The 20,339-nt window shown below is 42.6% G+C and overlaps 1 protein-coding gene across 1 annotated transcript; it reads left to right on the forward strand.

The window, feature by feature from the left end:
- Positions 1-4,742: 4,742 nt before the first annotated feature.
- On the forward strand, positions 4,743-19,228 carry slc39a6 (solute carrier family 39 member 6). Its single transcript, XM_080542951.1, has 12 exons — positions 4,743-5,193; positions 6,138-6,340; positions 6,509-7,166; positions 8,655-8,811; positions 10,234-10,365; positions 11,153-11,322; positions 13,447-13,641; positions 13,799-13,880; positions 14,487-14,864; positions 15,023-15,103; positions 16,895-17,085; positions 18,110-19,228. The coding sequence occupies exons 2-12, from the start codon at positions 6,138-6,140 to the stop codon at positions 18,260-18,262; spliced, it is 2,400 nt and encodes a 799-aa protein (XP_080399077.1). The 5' UTR covers positions 4,743-5,193; the 3' UTR covers positions 18,263-19,228.
- The last annotated feature ends 1,111 nt before the right edge of the window (positions 19,229-20,339 follow it).

Consider the following 20,339-nt stretch of genomic DNA (forward strand, 5'->3'; position numbering starts at 1 on the left):
AATAGTGTTCAGCAAAATGACCCAGGCATCGACCCATGTGGAGATGGAGAGAAAAGGACACATGCTTTTAGAGTGTCCAGTGATTGGAACAATCCACCAGGCTAATATAGTACATCTAACATGAGGCACAAACTCAAATCCTCTTCTCTCCTCTCTTTAACTCTCCTCTTCTCCTCCTCTCTGCCATCCTTCCTATCTGTAAACATACAGCTGTCTCCCCTAAACTGTGAATAAGAACAACTGGTTCCCTAAACTGGGAATAGTTTTAATATGTTTTCAGAAGAGAAATTAACCATATAATGTTGCCCTACAGTTCTTACTATCCTCCAGCATATCATAGCCATACAGACATGTATTGTTGCTCTCTGATGTTCACAAGTTGCAGAAATGAGTCCTCCAGTTCCACAGATCTCAACACCTGATCTAGCCTTCAGTCTTCTGGAGATGCACACTCGTTACTACAAAGCTGCACTTCCTGTGACCACCCCCCCCCCCCCCCCCCAAGCCTCACACATGCTCTCACCACCATCACCTCCACCACTCAACAGTCTGCAGCTCATTAAAGTGACTGATGCACTTGTTGACCGAAGGGTGCCCCCTCTTTTAATCAGAACCTGGGGGTATCTCCCCTGTTCCGTGATGAGCTCTCTGGAATGCCCCCCCTGGGAAGACGGTTATTGGGAGTATGTGACTCCCTGAGGGGCTTAATCTGACCTAACGCAAACATGTAACGGTTGAGTAGGGGGGGGGGGAAGAGGGAGGAGGAAGGAGGGGAGGGGAGGGAAGTGGAGGAGAGGGGAGGAAGGAGGAGAGGGGAGGGGAGGAAGAACAGGGTACAAGTGGTGTGTTTGCAATGGCTCCAATGTGTGTGTGTTTGTAATGGAGTTCACAGGTCAAGGGGTCAAGAGGCCTGGGGGGTGATTGATAACCTGTCTGATGAGAGGGGGTGAAGATCTAATGACACTGCCCAATCTCTGGGTTTCTCTAAACATTGATGTCCAGCCCACCGATTGGCCGTGACTGACAGTGTGGCTGGGGGGTATGAAGGGCTAGACTTGGGCTTTTATCACACACTGCCTGATCCAATAGCTAGCCAACCATATGCCCGTGCACATCCTGCCTAGTTTCCTTTGTTTTATTTGTGGTAAGTTTTATCGTGGTTTAACTATCTTCAATATATCTGTTTCTTTTGCTAAATGAAATGTATTCATATGCAAGTGCATTTGTGATGCGTTTGATTCTATTCAACACAATCTCACAGGCAGATTTAACCCATAAGAACCCGGACCCATTTTCTCCTTCAAGGAAAATTATGGGGGACATAAAACAGATTAAATAGACACATTTCTGACATTATTTTCGAAATACCACCCCCTAGTGGCAAAGATCTGAAATGTTACATATATGTCACATTGGGCCCCCAATGTGAAGACAAAATCACATGACCTGTCACATGACCCATCAGGATGTTCAGTAGGTGTCCCTTTGGGGCTTCATGAGTTAAACTCAAGGATAAAGCTGTATAAGGAACTTTCCAGAACATTTAAAGGATGTGTGACACCTGTGTTACCGTGGGTCCTTATGGGTTAAGTTTGAAGTAATGTCAGTATGAAAACTGCCACTATGAAATGTGATTGACAGCCAGTCAGACATGCGCCTCCTGTGGCTGTGTGTTGTGTCCTGAAGGACACAGGGGAAGGCATGGCCTGGTGAGTGATTACCACCTTGTGGTTTGTTTTGGTATACATTTCTACTTATACTGTATTTTCTTTTACTTTCTGGGACTAATATACACACTTTTAATTGTCTTTTGTTGTCTTTATTATTTTCCCCCGATTTTGTGTTTTCTTTGAAAGGCAATATTTTAACCAAATATCAGGTGATCATAAAAACATGGGCCCAGATTGAAGCGTTTCCAAATAAAACAAAATGTGCTTGTTTTGGAGTGCCACTCGCTTTGGAGCCAAGGCCTCTGAACAGAGCCACCAGGCATAGTGGTTGACATCTTTCCCTATGAAATGGGACAACCCTTCAAGACCCTGATACGTCATCAGTAGTGTCATAGAAAAGTCATCAAATAAAAAAGAACAATGCTTCATTATCAGACCATGACAGTTTAAACATAATTTGTCCTACTGTTCACCTTGTTGTTTATGAGAATACATTTCATAACATGCAATTATTGTTTAATAATTAGAGATCCAATTAAATATGATTCCTGATTAAACTACATCATACGTGAGGGGTTGCTTTGCAAAAACAGATATCTCTGTTTGTATTTATTCTTCTTTTTTTGCCTACGCAACGTTTATAAATGACCCCAGTACAACACCGGCCTGGCCAGAGTGTGGTTCTGCAACGAACATTGCTACACTGTTACCTTTCCAAGACAATGACAATGACAAGTAGGCCAAAGCAGAAACATTACAGATTGCCACTCAAGCTAGGGGAGAAAAACTGTGCAAAATGATTATGGTTACTACGACAATGAAACATCAGCTATGATAATAGACAAAAAGGAAGAAAATAAAAATGTGTTTACTTTTACAAAAAGTAGGCCTATATTTTCTTTTTAAAATAAAGTTGGATAGTTAATTATTTTAAGTGTGTAATACCCACTTAACGATTGATCTTTTCACACAAAAATCATTATCCTCCAGTCAAGCATGAACAGTTAATGAATTCATGTCTGCCTGTGTTGTGTGTTGACCTCCCCCCAGCCCCACGTCTGACAGCAGCACACACAACCAGCCCATTTCTATGTAAATTGCTGTTTTCTTCCTGCATATTTCCCCCTGTTTAAGGCCTTGAGAGTAACCCCCCCCCCCTTAAAGGAGCTGGAAAATACAGCAAGGACCACATGGAGCATGATTACATCTCTTTCTCCGTCATTCATTGTTTGCAAACATGAGTACATGAGCCATAATCAATCGCACCTTTCAAAATTGCCTTCATGATCAAGATTCAAGACCATTTAAATGTGTGGACACTGTACTTATACAGTGGGAGTTTATACAATGGGAGTTTTCCCAGGACTGTCCAAATATTAATTTAAATAGTGGAGTCAAGAGCACTTGATTACAGGCTAAGAATGCAGCCGGGGGGGGGGGGGGGGGGGGGGGGGGGGGAGGTTTTCCTTTGGAATGTGCAGTCATCTGAGCTTGAGGCCTAGTCCCCTGGAGGTGTATGTTGAAGAAAATCAATACAACGCTGCCTTTTGTGTCAATGTACATGTTAAAGGTCTTCTATGGGTTATTAGTTAGTTTTTGCTTTGTTTGTTTTCTGTTTTGTCTGTCCATTTTCATCCCCTTGTACAGCGTCCTTGGGTTTGTGAAAGGCGCTATATAAATTAAAGTTATTATTATTATTATGGGAACCCACATTGACTAAGCATATAGTGTCCAGGCAAATCATTTGAGATATAATAACCGTAACAATCTTATGAACATAGTTATGTGTTACCATTATGTTACCATTATGAATGGTTATTTGTTGTCATGACCATTGTTATTGGATATAGTGGTATGGCATGGGTATGAATCAGGTGAGTTCTTTACCTTTGGAAGTAAGTAAGTATTCTAAAGCAGGTGGTAGTGCTCAAATCATCTTATCCGTGATGACAGATCCATTAGAAGGGCTTTAATGTAATCAGGCTCGATTGAAAGTGTAGTGCAAATGTAGACCTCCTAAGCACAATTGTACACATAAGCAAGGGCGTCTGTGACAATTACAGTGAAAAGGTGTCAGGCATTTATTTCACAGTACTCGAACTCGAGCCCTATGATGATACCCCTCCCTCCCCCCTTCAGAAGACTTCTGACATTATCGAACATATTATTGCACTGCCATTGAACTAGTACTGAACTCACTTTATTATTGTAACTTTTATGACTTATTATTACATTGTTGTTGTTGTTGCTTTATTGAGTGTAGAGCAAGATCCCAAAACATTTCACTTACTTTGTCTTTTACAACTGTATGCGATGACAAATACAATTGGATTTGATTTAAAGATGGTAGCCTAAAAACACTATGTATTTGCTTTTCATTGACTATCTATCATGATTGTTGTCATGCAATTAATTGAATAAGCACAATGTCTCTTATAACACAGCAAAGACCTAGGTTCTTAGGCCCTGGACAATCTAGACAATTTGATGGCAGCTACTAGATTGTAATCATAAGTGCAATATTGAAATACAACTGTGAACATTTCAAACCTGCAAACTGCGACACTTTAAATGAATGTGCAATAACACTATGTGCAATATGACAACCCTCGGGTACATAAGGTTCAGAGATAGGAAATGTTAGGATATTTATAGCATAGCATAGAGTACAGCACAGTGTTTTATAGTATAGTATAGTGGATAGTGTATATAGCCTTTATTTATGTAAACCAGCTCTTTTCCCTTCTTGTTTTTAGTATTGTTATTTTTTTCCAAGCACCAGGGGAGCCCCCCCTCCTAAATGTCGTTGTATGTTACCTGTACTGTATTAATGACAATAAAGACCATTCATTCATTCATATAGTACAGGTACCATACAACGAAATTTGGGAGGGGGGGCTCCCCTGGTGCTAGGAAAAAAATACTAAAAACAAGAAGGGAAAATAACTGGTTTACATAAATAAAGGCTATATACACTATCCACTACTATACAAATAAAACACTGTGCTGTACTCTATGCTATGCTATAAATATCCTAACATTTCCTATCTCTGAACCTTATGTACACGAGTGTTGTCATATTGCACATAGTGTTATTGCACATTCATTTAAAGTGTCGCAGTTTGCAGGTTTTGAAATGTTCACAGTTGTATTTCAGTATTGCACTTGATTACAATCTAGTAGCTGCCATTGATTTAAAAGATGGTAGCCTAAACACTAATGTATTTGCTTTTCATTGACTATCTATCATGATTGTTGAGTGTCATGCAATTAATTGAATAAGCACAATGTCTCTTATATGAAACCCAGGCCTAGGAATAGAGGAACATCATTTTCCTGGTAGTCGCTTCATTCTCATGTCCGCTTGACAAGTCATCTCAGAAGGTCACGTGCCTCCGCTGTTGTCCAATCCTCAGCCTCCTTCAGAGACACAAGTGCGCCGGCGAGCGACAAAGAAAGAAATTCAACATTATTAAAACACCAACCCACACTCACACCACGAGGAGAAACGTCAACCTCTCCTGTAAGTAAGTTATCAAAGATAAAAACTGTTTTCTAACCTTTTTTGTGAGATCTAACTAACCCCTTACAGCTAAACAACTGTTAATGAACGAGTGGCATGCATAGCCCTAGTGTGTGTGCCATTCCCCTCGCGCCTCTCTCTCGGTTTGTTGAATTTCCGGTCGTAGCTCGCTTGACGTTTTGTGTTTTGTTGCACACGGCACCACCCGTGTGTTATACCAGTGCAGAGTGCACAACATTCAACATTGTGGCGCTCTCTTTTGATAGTAAAACAGTGTGAACTCCCATCAGCCAAGCATGCGGGTGGCTGTTTAAACCAAAGAAAGCAAACGCCACTCCACATGTTGGAGCATTGGACCGGCCGCTCGCGCTTAACCCGCGCCAGACCCGTGTCATGGCCTGCATGGACTCCTGCAACAACCCAAATGTCGCATGTGGAGATAATAATAAACCAGGACGAATCATCTTCATCTTCATCTCGTTTGGAGGGTTTAGCAGCAGCTAAATGAAGCAGACATCATCATTGGCTTTGAGGAGAAAGCTAAAGCTAAAGCGAAAAAAAAAAGCATGGCTAGTTGATTTTGTATTTATTTTTTTATTGCAGTTTTTTATTGTGTGCTGCTAAGTCGTAGGTGCATTGCCATATGCTTAGCTCAACGTTAGCATTAGTACTATCTAACACCGACGTGTGCATGCATGACATTATGGAACATATCGAGCTAGCAGTGTAGCTGTAGCCACCCATTTTGTGTAAATAATTGACAATGCATTTATATTAGTTAGCATATTATCTGCTTATTAATTAATGTTTGAAATTACTACCACGGCTGCTGTGCTGCAGTGAAAGACACGCCGAGCAGCAGACCTCTCTTGTAAGCAACCACAAATGGTCAAGTGACCAAATATAGTTCCTCCGTTACATTGAGCTCATTATTTCCATTTCAGATGATGACAGTGAGGAGGGGAGGATGGGCAGCTGTCCGCAGCATAGTGTTGTTGTGTTGGCTGACCCTGTGGTGGCCATGCTCTGGTGGTGCCGGTCCAGAATGCAGCACTGTCACTGCCACTGGGAGTGAGCTCCTGAAAGCTGTGGACACCCAGATGGCGGAGCAGTCCCATAGACAGCACCTGGAGGCTCTGTTCAACCGGTATGTAGGCCTAGTTCGTCCCTTTCCCCCTTTCCTTCCTTCCACTTGTGTTTGATATCATCTAGGCTACACACACACGTACTGTAGGTAACACACCTGTACTATGTATGCATACGTGATGACATGTCATGAGAGTAATGTGAGACTATTTTTGATGTGATAATTTAGGTACGGCGAGAACGGCACCATCTCTCTGGCTGGCCTGAAGCGTCTGCTGGAAAGCGTGGGACTGGACCGGATCCGGAAAGTGATGGTCCAACATCACGAGGGACCACCCAGGGAGGGTGGAGCGGAGGGGGAGGGCGAGGGGCATCGGCACACACACCTCAACCACCACCACCACCGACATCACGACCACGACGGCGCACACCACCAAAAGCAGCCTGTCGAGACCCCAACAAAGGTTCTCGACGTCCCTATGGCAGAGGACCCCAACACGGGGAAGAAGGCGGAGAACTCAGACGTCCACCATAATCTCTACGTGAAGAAGACCACCACTGCAGCGCAGGAGATGAGCGCCACCAGCCCTACGTTCACTACCGATGTCGCGGTGAAGTCGGAGGAGAGACGCAGTCGGCGCGATGCAGACCACGATGCGTCCCAGGGCGGGGTTCCTGCCGCTAGTCCAGCACTTATGGCTGTAACGGGACAAGCCACTACCAGACAGATGATCAGCAATAACCTGCCACCCATGGGCAGTCAGGGCGTCTCCGCTGATGAGAACCTAGACAGTCATGATCATGACCATGATCATGACCACGACCACGTCCATGGTCAGGACAGCCTCCACAATCAGAGCCAAGACTACGAACAGGAGAAAGCAGAGGTAGGGTTTGGCATTGTAAACTCAGAGGTTGTTTGATGTTTAAAAGTTAATCCTGCTAATAGTTTGTATCACCTATATGACACTGTTACCAGCAGTGTTGGGGGTAAAGAGTTACAAAAGGAAAGCATTACAGTAATGCACAGTGCCTTCTATAAGTATTGGAAAGAGGAAGCATTTAGTTTTCTTTTAGCTCTTTTTACATGGCAAATCAAATGAAGAACTACAAATCCCTGATGACAGGGAGATGACGTATGACTGCTCTGATAAATCAACCCCTATTTCATAAATGTTCTCTATATAACGACGTCCGGCAATGACACTATATACCGTAATAGTTTGCCTAACTGGCCATCGGATTTGTGCTCCTAATATCTAAAAAGCACTACGGTTTTCTTATTTTATCGGATTAAAGTAGCAAAGACCAGAAATTCCCATTGACCGCCAGTCAAACTTCTACTCTTCTATCACCCAAAAAGGGGCGTGGACATTACGGGAGGGGAAAGTACCCGGATGCGTTGCTCTGATGAATCGGGTGACATGCTCTGCTCAACCATGCACTTCAGTGGCGTAAATCAGTGACACAGTGGGCAGTTTTTTACCAGTTGAGGCCGTCTTCAGCGGGCCTGAGCAGCTTCACAGTGTCTTCTGCATCGGATACATCATCGCAATCAAGAGTATCGATGTCTCTCGCATTTCTTCTAATGTCTGCTGCTCAGAGCTGCTGCTGCTACAGCAGCTTGTTGTTCCAGGTAGCGATCGAGCGTCTCATACGTGCTGTTCCATCGGGTTTGGACATCAGTGATTAGGCTAGTTTATGCTGTGGCAACTGCAGCAGGGTCTGCTTGCTGGCCAACCCTGCTGCGGTGGCTGTGGAACTCCTGTGGAAGGATGTTGTAACTCTTCGCACACGGCCACGTAGGCGACTGACGCGGGCTACCTGTAAGCCTCGCTGGGCAGCTAGATTCAGGGTGTGTGCTAAACACTTTAGATCTGGCTTGAGACCGCTTTCACTCACTGCCATGTCCTGGTTAAATGGTTCAAATGGTGAAGTGTAGGTAATGGAAAATAAAACACAGTTTTAGCGCAATCCATTTTTCTGCAACACGATGCGTATCGTCACGTTTTTGTAATCGCGATATATCGCCATACGATATTTCGTCCCATCCCTACTTACCATCACCAAGTTCGCTTGCCAACTAAAGCCTGGGCTTTTACCACAGTGCGCACCCAATTAAGACTGGTGGTTATTCGGTTACCCCCCTCCTGCTCAACAGTTTCTTATAATCAAATGCATTGCTTTAATCATCTGCTAATGTCAACAGAGAATACATACTATAAAACAATGGATTTTGACACTGTGTTTATCGGAGGGATGCTTATTTGCTCCAACGCCATTAGTGGCACAGCTATTATTGGAAACTTGGATGGAAAGTTGATTTCTTAATTTATAGATTTTGTATGTCTTCTCTTTGCTGTCATGTATTTCAGTGTTTGAATGCCTCCAGTATCCTGTCCTCCCATGGGATGCCTAAGGAGATGGTCCTCTCTCTCAGTGACTTCAGCTACCTGTGCCCTGCTCTTCTCAACCAGATTGATAGCAAGTCTTGCATACTGCATGGCGCTGATCACCTGCCTGCACAGAAAGGTAGGACTACATCTGCTTTTACAGAAAGTATATTTGTCTTAAACCACTTTCAGACAGAAAAATAATTAAACTGATCTTTAATTTGGTTCAACCCCATAATAATAAAGGACTCCAGACTAACTTTTTACATTGATGGCACTACTCTTTTCAGTTACGGGCACCAGCACATAAATTGGTCACACACACAAGGGTGACCTTTTTTAAATGTATTATAATAATATAGACTAATATAGATCTATTATAGGCTAATATAGATATATATGTTATGCTATATTTGCTATTAGTCACAGCACGCAAATAACTGCTTAAGCAGGAATAATGTGCAATAAAGGTGTTTGTTTTTTCATGACTAAATACACTTCAACAATACAACTGGATAGTGTTTGCCTTTGGCTGTTATTATGAACTTTGAGGGTCTCACGCTTGAATGTATTAGCTGCAGCTGTAAACGATGTGTTGCCTGCAACAGTTGGACCACATTGAACACAGTGTATTCTTTTAGCCATTCGGGGCAAAAGGTATAGCACCCCTCTAGCTGCAGTTGTCTGTAGTTTATTGGTTGGCTGCTCTACCACTGCTCCTTGGAATCTGGTGCTGGTGTTATTTATGGCTCGGGTGAAATGGGCTCGGGAGGCCTAACGTTCGTTTGCTAGCTAGCTTCCTTTTCACACAGAAACGTGGAAAATGTTGTCATAGTTACAAGGAGGGAGGGAGAGAGGACTCGCTCACAGACACACAGTCACAGTCTCATTCTCTCCTTCATGGCTAATGTGAAAGGAGTTTCTGTACTAGAGGGGGGTCTCTGTGGATGGACCGGAGGAAAAATATCTATTCTAATAATTTGTGGACATCATTTGTTTATATTCAATATGGAAAGGAAATGTCAGCTCTTCTGGTGTTTTGTACCTGAATGTGAAACGTTGCTAACGTTAGCTGTATCTGGGGCATTATTGTGGTTGGGAGATCACAACACATCTAACACGGCGCGTTCCAGTAGTCTAATTTGTCCTGCTATCGTATATAGCCTAGCTATAGTCTCCAGTGTTTCCTCCAGGATTTTTCACATTAGTGGCAGAGTGGTCCATTTTCGCCCGCAATTCACTCCACACAGTCAAATAACAAATGTCAGCCCATGGAGTTGCGGATGTCCAAAATGCACACAGGTCACGTAGTCATGTAAAATGTATTCCAATAGATAACATTTTGCCCTGTTCTAGTTGATGAATTATAATTGTATAGCCTATTGCATGACATGTTTCTCATGGACTGCGTTGTGTCCTGGTTAATTCATGGATTATAATAATATAATTGTATTTTTCTAGTTTTATCTATCAAAATGTGAAGAGCTATTGGAATGATTTAGTTTATAAACTGTAGGATGTATTCAATGTGTAAATCACAGGGTGTTTTCTCCCCTTCCAGATCACAATCATCATAATCATCACCACCACAGTGATCATAATCATGACCATCATAACCATACTGATCATGGCCACGATCATGGCCTCGATGATGACCAAATAAATGAGAACAACGTTTCTTCTATTCAAGCAGGTATGGCAATGTTAGTTTTTTCCTTAATCAAACATTCTTTTTTTGCTTTTACAGTATTATTTGCTGTCGTGTTCCACTGAATTGATTGATTTCCATATGCTTTTACCATTGTGTTAAAGCAAAACTCTGGTGGTAATTTTAACATGCATTCATTGTATTAGTAGATTTTCTTAATTTCAGTTCGAATCGTCATTATAAACAGTGTAATTTGTCAAAGAAATAAAAACCTGTAAAAAAATTACGTGTCACATAGGGTTGGGCGGTATTACAGTAATAGCGTACACCGTGGTATTTGAAAATAGCAGTGTCAGTGTGGTTGAAGATGCTATTAAAAGTGATAACATACATAGTCGAAATTCATAATTTGAAATCGGCGGCTCCCTCAAAGCCCTACAATGTGATTTTTAATGTCACGGTAATACCTTATACCGCCGTTACATTTGGGGGATGGTTTAACAGTATCAAAAATGTTATATTGTATACCGCCCAACCCTAATGGAGCATCGCTATCTTGTATGGTACACATATATTTGTAAACCTTTTAAACAAGATATGTTTGCGTGTATGTGTTACGGTACATGTGGGAATACGGTACATGTGGGAAAACTAGGGTTGGGGTTGGGTGCTACGTCGACTTGGTACATGCTGGCATGTCTAACCCTACCCCTAATCCTAATCCTAACTCTACCCCTAACCTTAACCGTAGCACCCTAGCACCTAACCCTAACCCTAGTTTTCCCACATGTACCATAACATATGCATTAATGCGTCTGTCTCTGCTTCTCAGCATGGATCGGTGGCTTCGTGTCCATCACCATCATCAGCCTGCTGTCCCTTGCGGGCGTGGTGCTGATCCCCCTCATGAACCGCGTCTTCTTCAAGTTCCTGCTCAGCTTCCTGGTGGCCCTGGCCGTGGGCACGCTGAGCGGAGACGCCTTCCTCCACCTCATACCCCACGTGAGTGATAGGAATGTTATTCATGGAAATGGGGATGAAAACTTAAAAATGTTAGATGCTGTCTGTCAGTCCGAGGACAATTTATGTTATTAGGAATGCAGGTTTTTGGTTCATTTTGATTTGGACTGACCTAACTGATCAACATTTTCATTGTTGTTTATTATTACCTGGCAACAGTTTTCTCTGAATGCAATGGAAAGTTCAATTCTAAGATGATTAGCCGCCTATGCATTTTTACCATTGTGTGAAAAGTCTTTCCAGTGCCACCAGATTAAGAAGTGTGGGAAAAGGCTTAGTGTGGAGCCCTGCTACTGGACATGGCACATACAGAGCTGTAAGGCCTAATCAAATGCAACATTTACATTTCAGCCCTTTAAGTTTCCATGCTCCAGCGAGCCAAGTATGTAAGTAAGGCTTAGGAGTCGGCTAAATTCAAAGTCACCTCTGCCTACCGTGGTGAGCACTCCAGAGATGAATATTTCAATCTCAAGCTTGCCAAGTTTATTGAAAAGTTCTATAATAAAATCACATCTCAAGTCTTGTGAGCCCATTTTATGAGAATCGATTGTTCCCACATGCAATATCAATCGCTTTGTGTCTGGGTGATCAGATTGGGTCTTTTCCACATTTTGAAATGTTGTTGTGTCTGAAACCATTGCATTAGGAAGACAGTGGGTATGTGATGTTTTACCTTTCATGTTTTTGATCGCCAAGTCTCCAATCAACAGAGTATATTTTGGAGGTGAAGGCGGTGGGGTCTGTTTTGGGCCTGTTCCAGGGTGTACTAGCGCCGTGTGCTTTGACTGGTGCCTCTGCTCCTCTACGGGAGCCCGCTGCTTTCCGGGCCTGTTCATCACCAGTGTCATTTGTTTTGTCTGGAACCTTTTTATCAGGTGGATAGCAGCACAAATCTAACTCTGTTACCTATCCCGCTTCTGATGGCTCGATTTCCCAATCAACCAAGTATTTCTTTGAGGTGAAGACGGAGCCTGTCGCTCTGCCGGGTCTCTGTGTCGGAGTGCCTCTCAATGTTATCAGGGCGTGCAGTCATGCAAGGCCGCAAGTTAGCCGCTAATGCTAGCTTCGGTTGGCTGGCTTTTCAGTGATTTCTGTAGCCTGAGTGTGGAATATTTCTGGGGTATGATTTATCTGTCCAGTGAATTTTGCAGTTGTCAGCTGTCTCGTTAGCTCTGGAAAATGTGAATTATAATGTTGATCCTTTGGAAACCTTTTGATGAGTTTCCAGGACAGCGAATCTTCTTTGCAGGCTGTATTCTAATAAATCAACCCTCTTTGAAAGAACCACACAACTTTGACAGATAGTAGGCATGGTAAAACTAGTAGGGAGCAAAACATGTTTTGTAAAAGGTAGAGAATTAAGGAAAGAAAGCAGTGCAGGGGGGGGGGAGAGAGGAAGAAAGCATCTACTCTACTCAGAACCAGGAATTAAGTCTCATGGCAATGTGCAGATTCACTGAGCACACACTCTTTGCTTATTTCTTTACCGAAAGTGATTTGCTGTGTATTGGTCAAACCAAGCGGCCCTCTCAAACGCTAAGATTCACTGACTATCTTGAGATTGGTCATATTTTCCTCTGTCAGTTTGTGGGTGCAAAAGCTTTCTTCTCCCATGGAAACGTTGCATTTGGTTTTGCTTGAATCCTCATAGGGAGCCCCTTTGTCTGCCAATGGCCGAATGTTTTCGCCATTCATTTTGTTGACCAAATGAACACTGATTAAACATTAATCATTCACGTCCCTTAATGTTATTGAGCTGTGTACATTGTTGTCATTGCCTCCGCAAAATAAAATACAGGTCGTCTCAGTATCAGCATCAAGTTATTTAACTTTTTTTCACTTAAAAATAACTTTATTTAACCAGGGTAGTCATATTGAGACAAGTCACTTTTTCAAATGAGCCCTGGCCAAGAAAAGCAGCACTTAATTAAAAAGACACCACATGCAGTATAAAAACATACAATATAAAATAACAACAGAAACAGTGAGCAGATACCACATAGATAACCTAAGCACATTTGCATGTATGATTCAAAGTCTCTGTAACATACAGTTTAAAGTTATCTACTGACTCTGAGATTTTTCTCTCACCTTCCTTCCAAACAGTCTCTAGGAGGCCACCATCATCATCAGCATTCGCACAACGACACCTTGATGCCTGGCTTCCACGAGGAAGAGGAAGAGGAGGATAACCTGGACGCGGTGTGGAAGGGGCTAACGGCTTTGGGTGGAGTCTACATCATGTTCCTGATAGAACACTTCCTCACCCTAGGCAAGATGTACAAGGACAAGAAACAAAAGGTTAGGGGTCAGCGGGGGGCACAGACATACATTGTTGATTATTCTTATTTTTTTTATATATCAATCTGCTTGTACCTGTATGTCTGCTGTCTGTTTTATGTGAGTTATCAGTAGTTGAGCTTTAATCTCAACGCTTGTCCATATTGTTCCCTTTCAGAAGAAATCAGATCGGAATGAAGACAAGGTGGATCCTGAGAAATTACCTGCTCTGGAGGAAAATGACCTCAAGCCAATTGAAGGTAAATCTCCTGATGAGATTTGGAAAATAGCGGGCTAGTTTATTGTGGGGCAACCAGTAAACACTTTGATTCTACAGCTGGAGCTTCAACCACTGCTATATGATATAGTTAGCAACATAAGTTATCTATGTTTAGTATGTGATGAAACTAGTCACCCTGTGTGTCGTCAGGATCAAATCCAGACAATGCTTTACAGCGTTGTTATGTACTTTACAAGAATATGACAAACAAATGGAACCTGACCGTCCCCCCAGCCCGTCCGTCCACCATGGGGTTAAGAGCCTTCAGCCGCTCCGCCCCTCGCCTCTGGAACTCCCTCCCCCCCGACATCAGGAACATTGATTCAATCTCCACATTCAAAACTCACCTCAAAACTCACTTGTTTACGCAGGCGTATGCCCGTTGACTTACTGTTCCCGTGTTGCTCTGCTGCTAGCTATGTATATACTGTATATTTCTCTGTATTTGAATTTTGTAACTGTTTTTTTAATTTGTTGTACGGCGACCTTGAGTGCCTTGAAAGGCGCCTTATAAAATAAATGTATTATTATTATTATTATGGGGGAAAATGTACCTAATGTTTGGTCATTCTGTCTTAACCCCCAGACATGGAGACAAACGGCCACCCGTCCAGCCTCCACCACGGGATCGCAGAGGAGGAGGAGGTGATGCTGGCGCCCGCCGTTATCATCACGCCCGACGGGGCCTACGCCGGGGCCTCTGGGGCCGCCTACACGGCCGAGGACTGTGAGAACAAGTGCCACTCGCACTTCCATGACACTGTAGGCCAGCCAGACCACCTACACCACCACCACCACGACTACCACCACATCCTGCACCACCACCATTCCCAGAACCACCACCCCCACAGCCACTCCCACTCCTACTCGGAGCAGCACTTCCAGCAGGCCGGCGTGGCCACCCTGGCCTGGATGGTCATCATGGGCGACGGCCTGCACAACTTCAGTGACGGCCTGGCCATCGGTGTGTTCACATTGTGTTCAGTCATGTTTGATATTATTATATTTATAACAACAATGATGTTAGTCATGTAACAGAAATGACTATTTATTATCATCTTAGATTCTAGAAGATGAATAGATTCGGTCATAAGTTGGTGACGGATGTTTGTTGTGACACAGGGGCGGCGTTTACTGAAGGGCTGTCCAGTGGCCTTAGTACCTCAGTCGCTGTGTTCTGCCATGAACTGCCTCACGAACTGGGTAAGGTTAAAGGTCACCTATTATACTCTTTTTCAACAAGTTAATATAGGTCTCTGGGGTCCCCAAAACATTTTTTTTGCTTAAAATACCACTCAGATTGTAATCTAAAGGCATTCTAGCATGCCTCTGTTTCGGTCCTTTTCTCGACGGCTGTTTCAAGGGTCGGGAAAATCATCAGAGATTTTCTTGCGGATTCACTGTGTAGCAGCGCGGCGAAGAAAAAACACATGGTTCCCGGGGTAATAGAATTAAAAACCCAATATCCCAGCTCAACTAAACCCTACAAAACAAGGAATCCAAAACCATTTACATTTAAATACATGTTCAATTGGGTTTAGTTGAGTTGTATGTATGTTTTGGGTCATTGTCATACTGAATGTTGAAGAGCCATCCAATGAATTTGGAGCCATTTGCTTGTACTCGAGCAGACTGGATGTTTCTGTACACAGACTAAACAGACTACTGTTTCTGCTGCCGTCAGCAGTTATGTCATCAAGTAAGACAAGTTAGCTTTTGTTTTGCTCCTCATGTTGACAAGACACATATAGACACAATAGCAGACTCCAAACGCAATCCTAGAAACAATACTAGACATTAATCCAGGACTAGGCTTAAGCCTTTGTCTGTGAAACCGGCCCTTGGCGTATAGAGCCAGAAGAAGGAAAAATGCTTCACTATCCAATTACCGGTACTTACACAGGGCGGCACTAAGTAAGCAGGAAGAGCCAGCGTTTAATGATCACAAGGTCGGCGGCTTGCAGCAGTCCGGGTGGCCACGTGTCAAAATGTCCTTGAGCAAGGCACTGAACCCCTAACTGCTTCAGGGTCGCCTTCAACGGCTCTGACCCCGTCCCTAGAGCATAAATACATTTCGTTGTACTCTGCAATGACAAAGCTTGAATCCCCCTTTCCTCTTTATGTTAAATCTGGGTAAAAGTTGATAAATCAATTTTGAGAAAATCTAAACCTTTAAGTATTAAAAAGTAATATGATTTTATGAGGTCTTGAATTTTGTTGGTATTTTTCTGAATTAGACTCTGTCCAAAGAGTTTGAGTCCTAAAAACTTTTAGTAAAAGTTTGTGAATTTATTCGTTTTATTAAAAAACAAAGATGAACCGGAAATTCTGGTGTATGATAGTGGTCTAGTCTACTGCAAACTAAAACTGTTAAGTTAAAGGTGTCACTGATGTAAACGGTTACAGCTCGAAGTGGCGGTGAGGTCTGGAAAATTATTGACACGGTCTTTAAAAAGTCTTAGAAAGGTATTAAAATTAACCTCAAGATTCCTGTATATACCCTGAGTAGGTAACATAGACACGGCTGTTCTAGTGTCAACTGTCACTTAGATCCAACTGTCACTTAGATCCAACTGTCACTTTCAAATTAACCTCAAGATTCCTGTATATGCCCTGAATGATCACAAGGTCGGCAGCTCGCAGCATTCCGGGTGGCCAGGTGTGTCAAAATGTCCTTGAGCAAGGCACTGAACCCCTGACTGCTTCAGGGTCGCCTTCAACGGCTCTGACCCCGTCCCTAGAGCATAAATATATTTCGTTGTACTCTGCCATGACAAAGCTTGAATCCCCCCTTTCCTCTTTATGTTAAATATCCTGTAACCTGTTATGTTAATTTGACAAAATGCTAATGATATTGGACCCTCAAGCCTCCCGTTTGTCATTCTATCTCTCGGGCATATCCATGTTGTTATATTTTCACCTGTCAATAGCTGTCAAAGTCTGTCAAAGTCATCCCAGAACAACTGACTCAACTGACCTCTGACCCCCTCACAGGTGACTTTGCTGTGCTGCTGAAGGCCGGTATGACAGTGCGTCAGGCCATACTCTATAACGTGCTGTCAGCCATGATGGCATACATTGGCATGATAACGGGCATCCTCATCGGCCACTACGCTGACAACATCTGCATGTGGATATTTGCCCTCACCGCAGGGCTCTTCATGTACGTCGCGCTGGTGGACATGGTGAGTCACACGATCCCGAGACTGTTTATTCACAGGCACTTGACAGGTTTAGTAAAGAAGCCATTGGTAGTCAGCATTGTAAACAATACAGAGTGGTTGAGAGGCGTGTTTCGAGTGCATTGGACTGGCCATAATAACGCACATTACTCCTAAGGGATGTAGAGTTTGTTTACGGCTTTTCAGTAGCAGCTGTTGTGTTGGCACAGCAGGTCTTGTACAAAGTACCCATCCCATTAAGTCAATTCACTGGCTTTTTTGCTACTCTTGTTGAGACCTTGTTGATGGCCTTCAAAACCATATGGCCTCTTCACACACACACACACACACACACACACACACACACACACACACACACACACACAGGTGCATCAAGGGAATGAAGCGGTCACGGACAGACACCGTCTATACAGCCCAGGTGATACAAAAAGAAGCCTCTAGTGGCCATTAAAATACACAAAATTACACACAGTCTACAAAGATTACATGAGGACAAGTTCTCCATCAGGGATATGATAAGGTTACATCTGGGATATTCTTATGACATGTTTTAACAAGACCTTACATGAAGAAGTTTCCTTAGTTGGCCGTTTTTTATTCTTTGTGAATTCAAAGCTGCCTTTCCAGATGACCACATTTAGGGTGTTCACACATATAATTTAGCTTTCTCTTTAGATTACAGGACATCGAAAACAAGTACACAGAGTTAAAACTATAATACATATGGACATGTATGTTGACACATGTCAGACAAAAATCTTCCAAAAATGTATTTTTTAATGGTGATTAAGTAGCGCAACCCTGGCAGGACCCCGTTTTCGCACGTTCTATGACTAGTGGGTGGACACCCTACCACATTGCTTCTGGTTCCCCAATAATTCTAGATAAAATCTCATCTTGGATCAAAAAGCATTTTTAACAGAGAATCCCCCATCAAATTGTGATTTAGTCCAGGGCTTGGTTCATTATGTGTCTGGAAAAAACTGCCATTTTTTTTAATTTTCAATGTGTGTTTTCTGTCTCTCAGGTGCCAGAGATGCTTCACAACGATGCAGGGGACCACGGCTTCAGCCACTGTGGCTTCTTCCTCCTCCAGAACGCAGGCATCCTGTTGGGTTTCTGCATCATGCTGCTCATCGCCATCTTTGAACACAAAATCAAGCTGGACATTGACCTCTAATACCAAAGGAAGGGCTCATCAGTCATTGTCTCAAAGCACCCCCTGTGTGTGTGTGCATTTCTATTTGTACTTCAGAAATAGTCTGATGTTGCCTGATTTTTTTGAGTCCTGAAAAGTCATTGCTGAGAGCAACGAGCTGATTTTATAAATCATCATTCTCTGATAGAAGAACATATTATGTTAAACATGATTGGTTGGTTGATTTAGAATGGAAAGACACACAAAATGTGAAAGTGAAACGTGCTCCCACAGGGTTCCTTGGGGGATGAGCAGTGCTACAGTAGGAACACTCCTAACTCACAGGACCAAGCGCCATACGTCTCTCCTGTTCCAGTCAGCCATTATTGTGTCTTCCTCTGTAATCTAATCTAAAATGTGCCTGTTACAAATGTCAATGTTACGTTTTTAAATCTGTCAGATTCTTTCCTCTATTGTGTTTCATACTTTATTTCTGGTCAAGATGGAGGACCGACCACGTTTAGTTTGAGATGATTGTAAGACCAAGCTTTATTTATGGACATAATAATAGTACAAAGGCCAATATGTTTTCAGATCAGTGTTTTTAAAGTCTGTTCCATTGTTCTCATACGGGACCCTTAGTTGTAAATGAATTGTAATGATTTTTGAAACGAAATTGTAATCAAATGGTTAAAGGGCCAGTCTGGGATTGGTATTATTTTATTTTTTATATTAATTAATCAATCATCTATAGCCATTGATTCTCAAGGAATATTAATGATAAATGCCTCACTTACTTAGTTGATCTGTCACCCATCAGAATCCCAAATCTATACTTGTATACCTTCTATAGCTATAGCGATAATGTCATTTTGATCTCAAGAATAGTCGGCCCTGGCATCCATAGCTCCATCTAATCTTTTGAGCGGTTACATATCTCCAACCTACGGAGCCCCCCCCCCCTGGGGTCACATGGTAGAAAAAAATTATTTGATGTGTGAATCCGTTCCCTCGATTTACTAAATCTGTTCCCTCGGTTTAGTAATTCGCTAGGGTTAGGGTTAGGCCCTACGAGCCAGAACGATCGCAAGGATTCTAACCCTAAACCTAATCCTTGCGATCGTTCTGGCTCATAGGGCCTAACCCTAACCCTAACGAATTACTAAACCGAGGGAACAAATTACTAAACCGAGGGAACGGATTCACACATCAAATTATTATTTTTCTACCATGTGACCCCAGGGGGGCTCCGTACCAACCCCATCCCTCAGCTGTTTACCCCAAAGAAGTGGTGGGGAAGCTGCCTTGCTGTGGCTTGAATCCCAGGTCGCTCCTTTTAAAGGGACACATGACTGACGTTGTGTTTAGAATGATTTCCGCTGCATGAAAGTATTCTATCTGGAGACAGATCCCTTTTTACTGTTACATGTATTTGGTTTAACCCGTGTCAGTCTGCTTATCAATTGTGATGTCCTATGGAAACTGGGTACATGAGACTGAGAAGTTGTCATTTGGGACCTTTTCTCTAGGCTGTATTCAATGTGAGGAAATTCACCACACATTTTTACGTGATCGCTTCTGTATTCACTAAACGGTAGTAGTGGCAACCACTTCTAAAAAAACATATGATGAATGTATATGATGAATGAAGAATGAAGAAGTCACTCAAAGTGGTATTTTGTTAAGTTATTGTGCCAATGTCTTGTCTTTGCTATGTTTAAAAAGATAGGCTGGCCTTGGTGACCACATAAATGTTCATCTGTTGCATTAACTTGCATACGCTATTTAAGCGGTACATCAAGGGAACTGCATGGTATTCATTTGACTTGTATACTTCAAGGTACTTCATTACACTTGAGTATAACTTCATACCTTACATTCCACATCAAAATAAAACATGATTGCCCACTGCCTTGGTCTCACTGGAAACCGTTTAATAGTATTTTTTTATTTGTAATCAATGATTTATTACAAAACAGTATACATGAAAAACTCACAATTATAACACAAAACAAAATAAGTGTCTGTCCTGATTTATTTTTTTCTTACCCCCCCCACTATAAACACACGAGTAACCCCCCCCCCCCCCCCCCATGGCGATAACATTCCTTCCACCCCC

Source organism: Nansenia antarctica (genome assembly GCF_963989245.1).
Source record: "Nansenia antarctica genome assembly, chromosome: 12".
In the NCBI taxonomy this organism is placed as follows: domain Eukaryota; kingdom Metazoa; phylum Chordata; class Actinopteri; order Argentiniformes; family Microstomatidae; genus Nansenia; species Nansenia antarctica.

What these genes read in the sequence shown, in the direction of transcription:
- slc39a6 (XM_080542951.1), top strand. Translation starts at nt 6,138, where the DNA reads ATGATGACAGTGAGGAGGGGAGGATGGGCAGCTGTCCGCAGCATAGTG. An exon ending in CTGGAGGCTCTGTTCAACCG is followed by an intron (nt 6,341 to 6,508) that starts GTATGTAGGCCT and finishes GTGATAATTTAG; the next exon opens with GTACGGCGAGAACGGCACCA. An exon ending in CGTTTCTTCTATTCAAGCAG is followed by an intron (nt 10,366 to 11,152) that starts GTATGGCAATGT and finishes TCTGCTTCTCAG; the next exon opens with CATGGATCGGTGGCTTCGTG.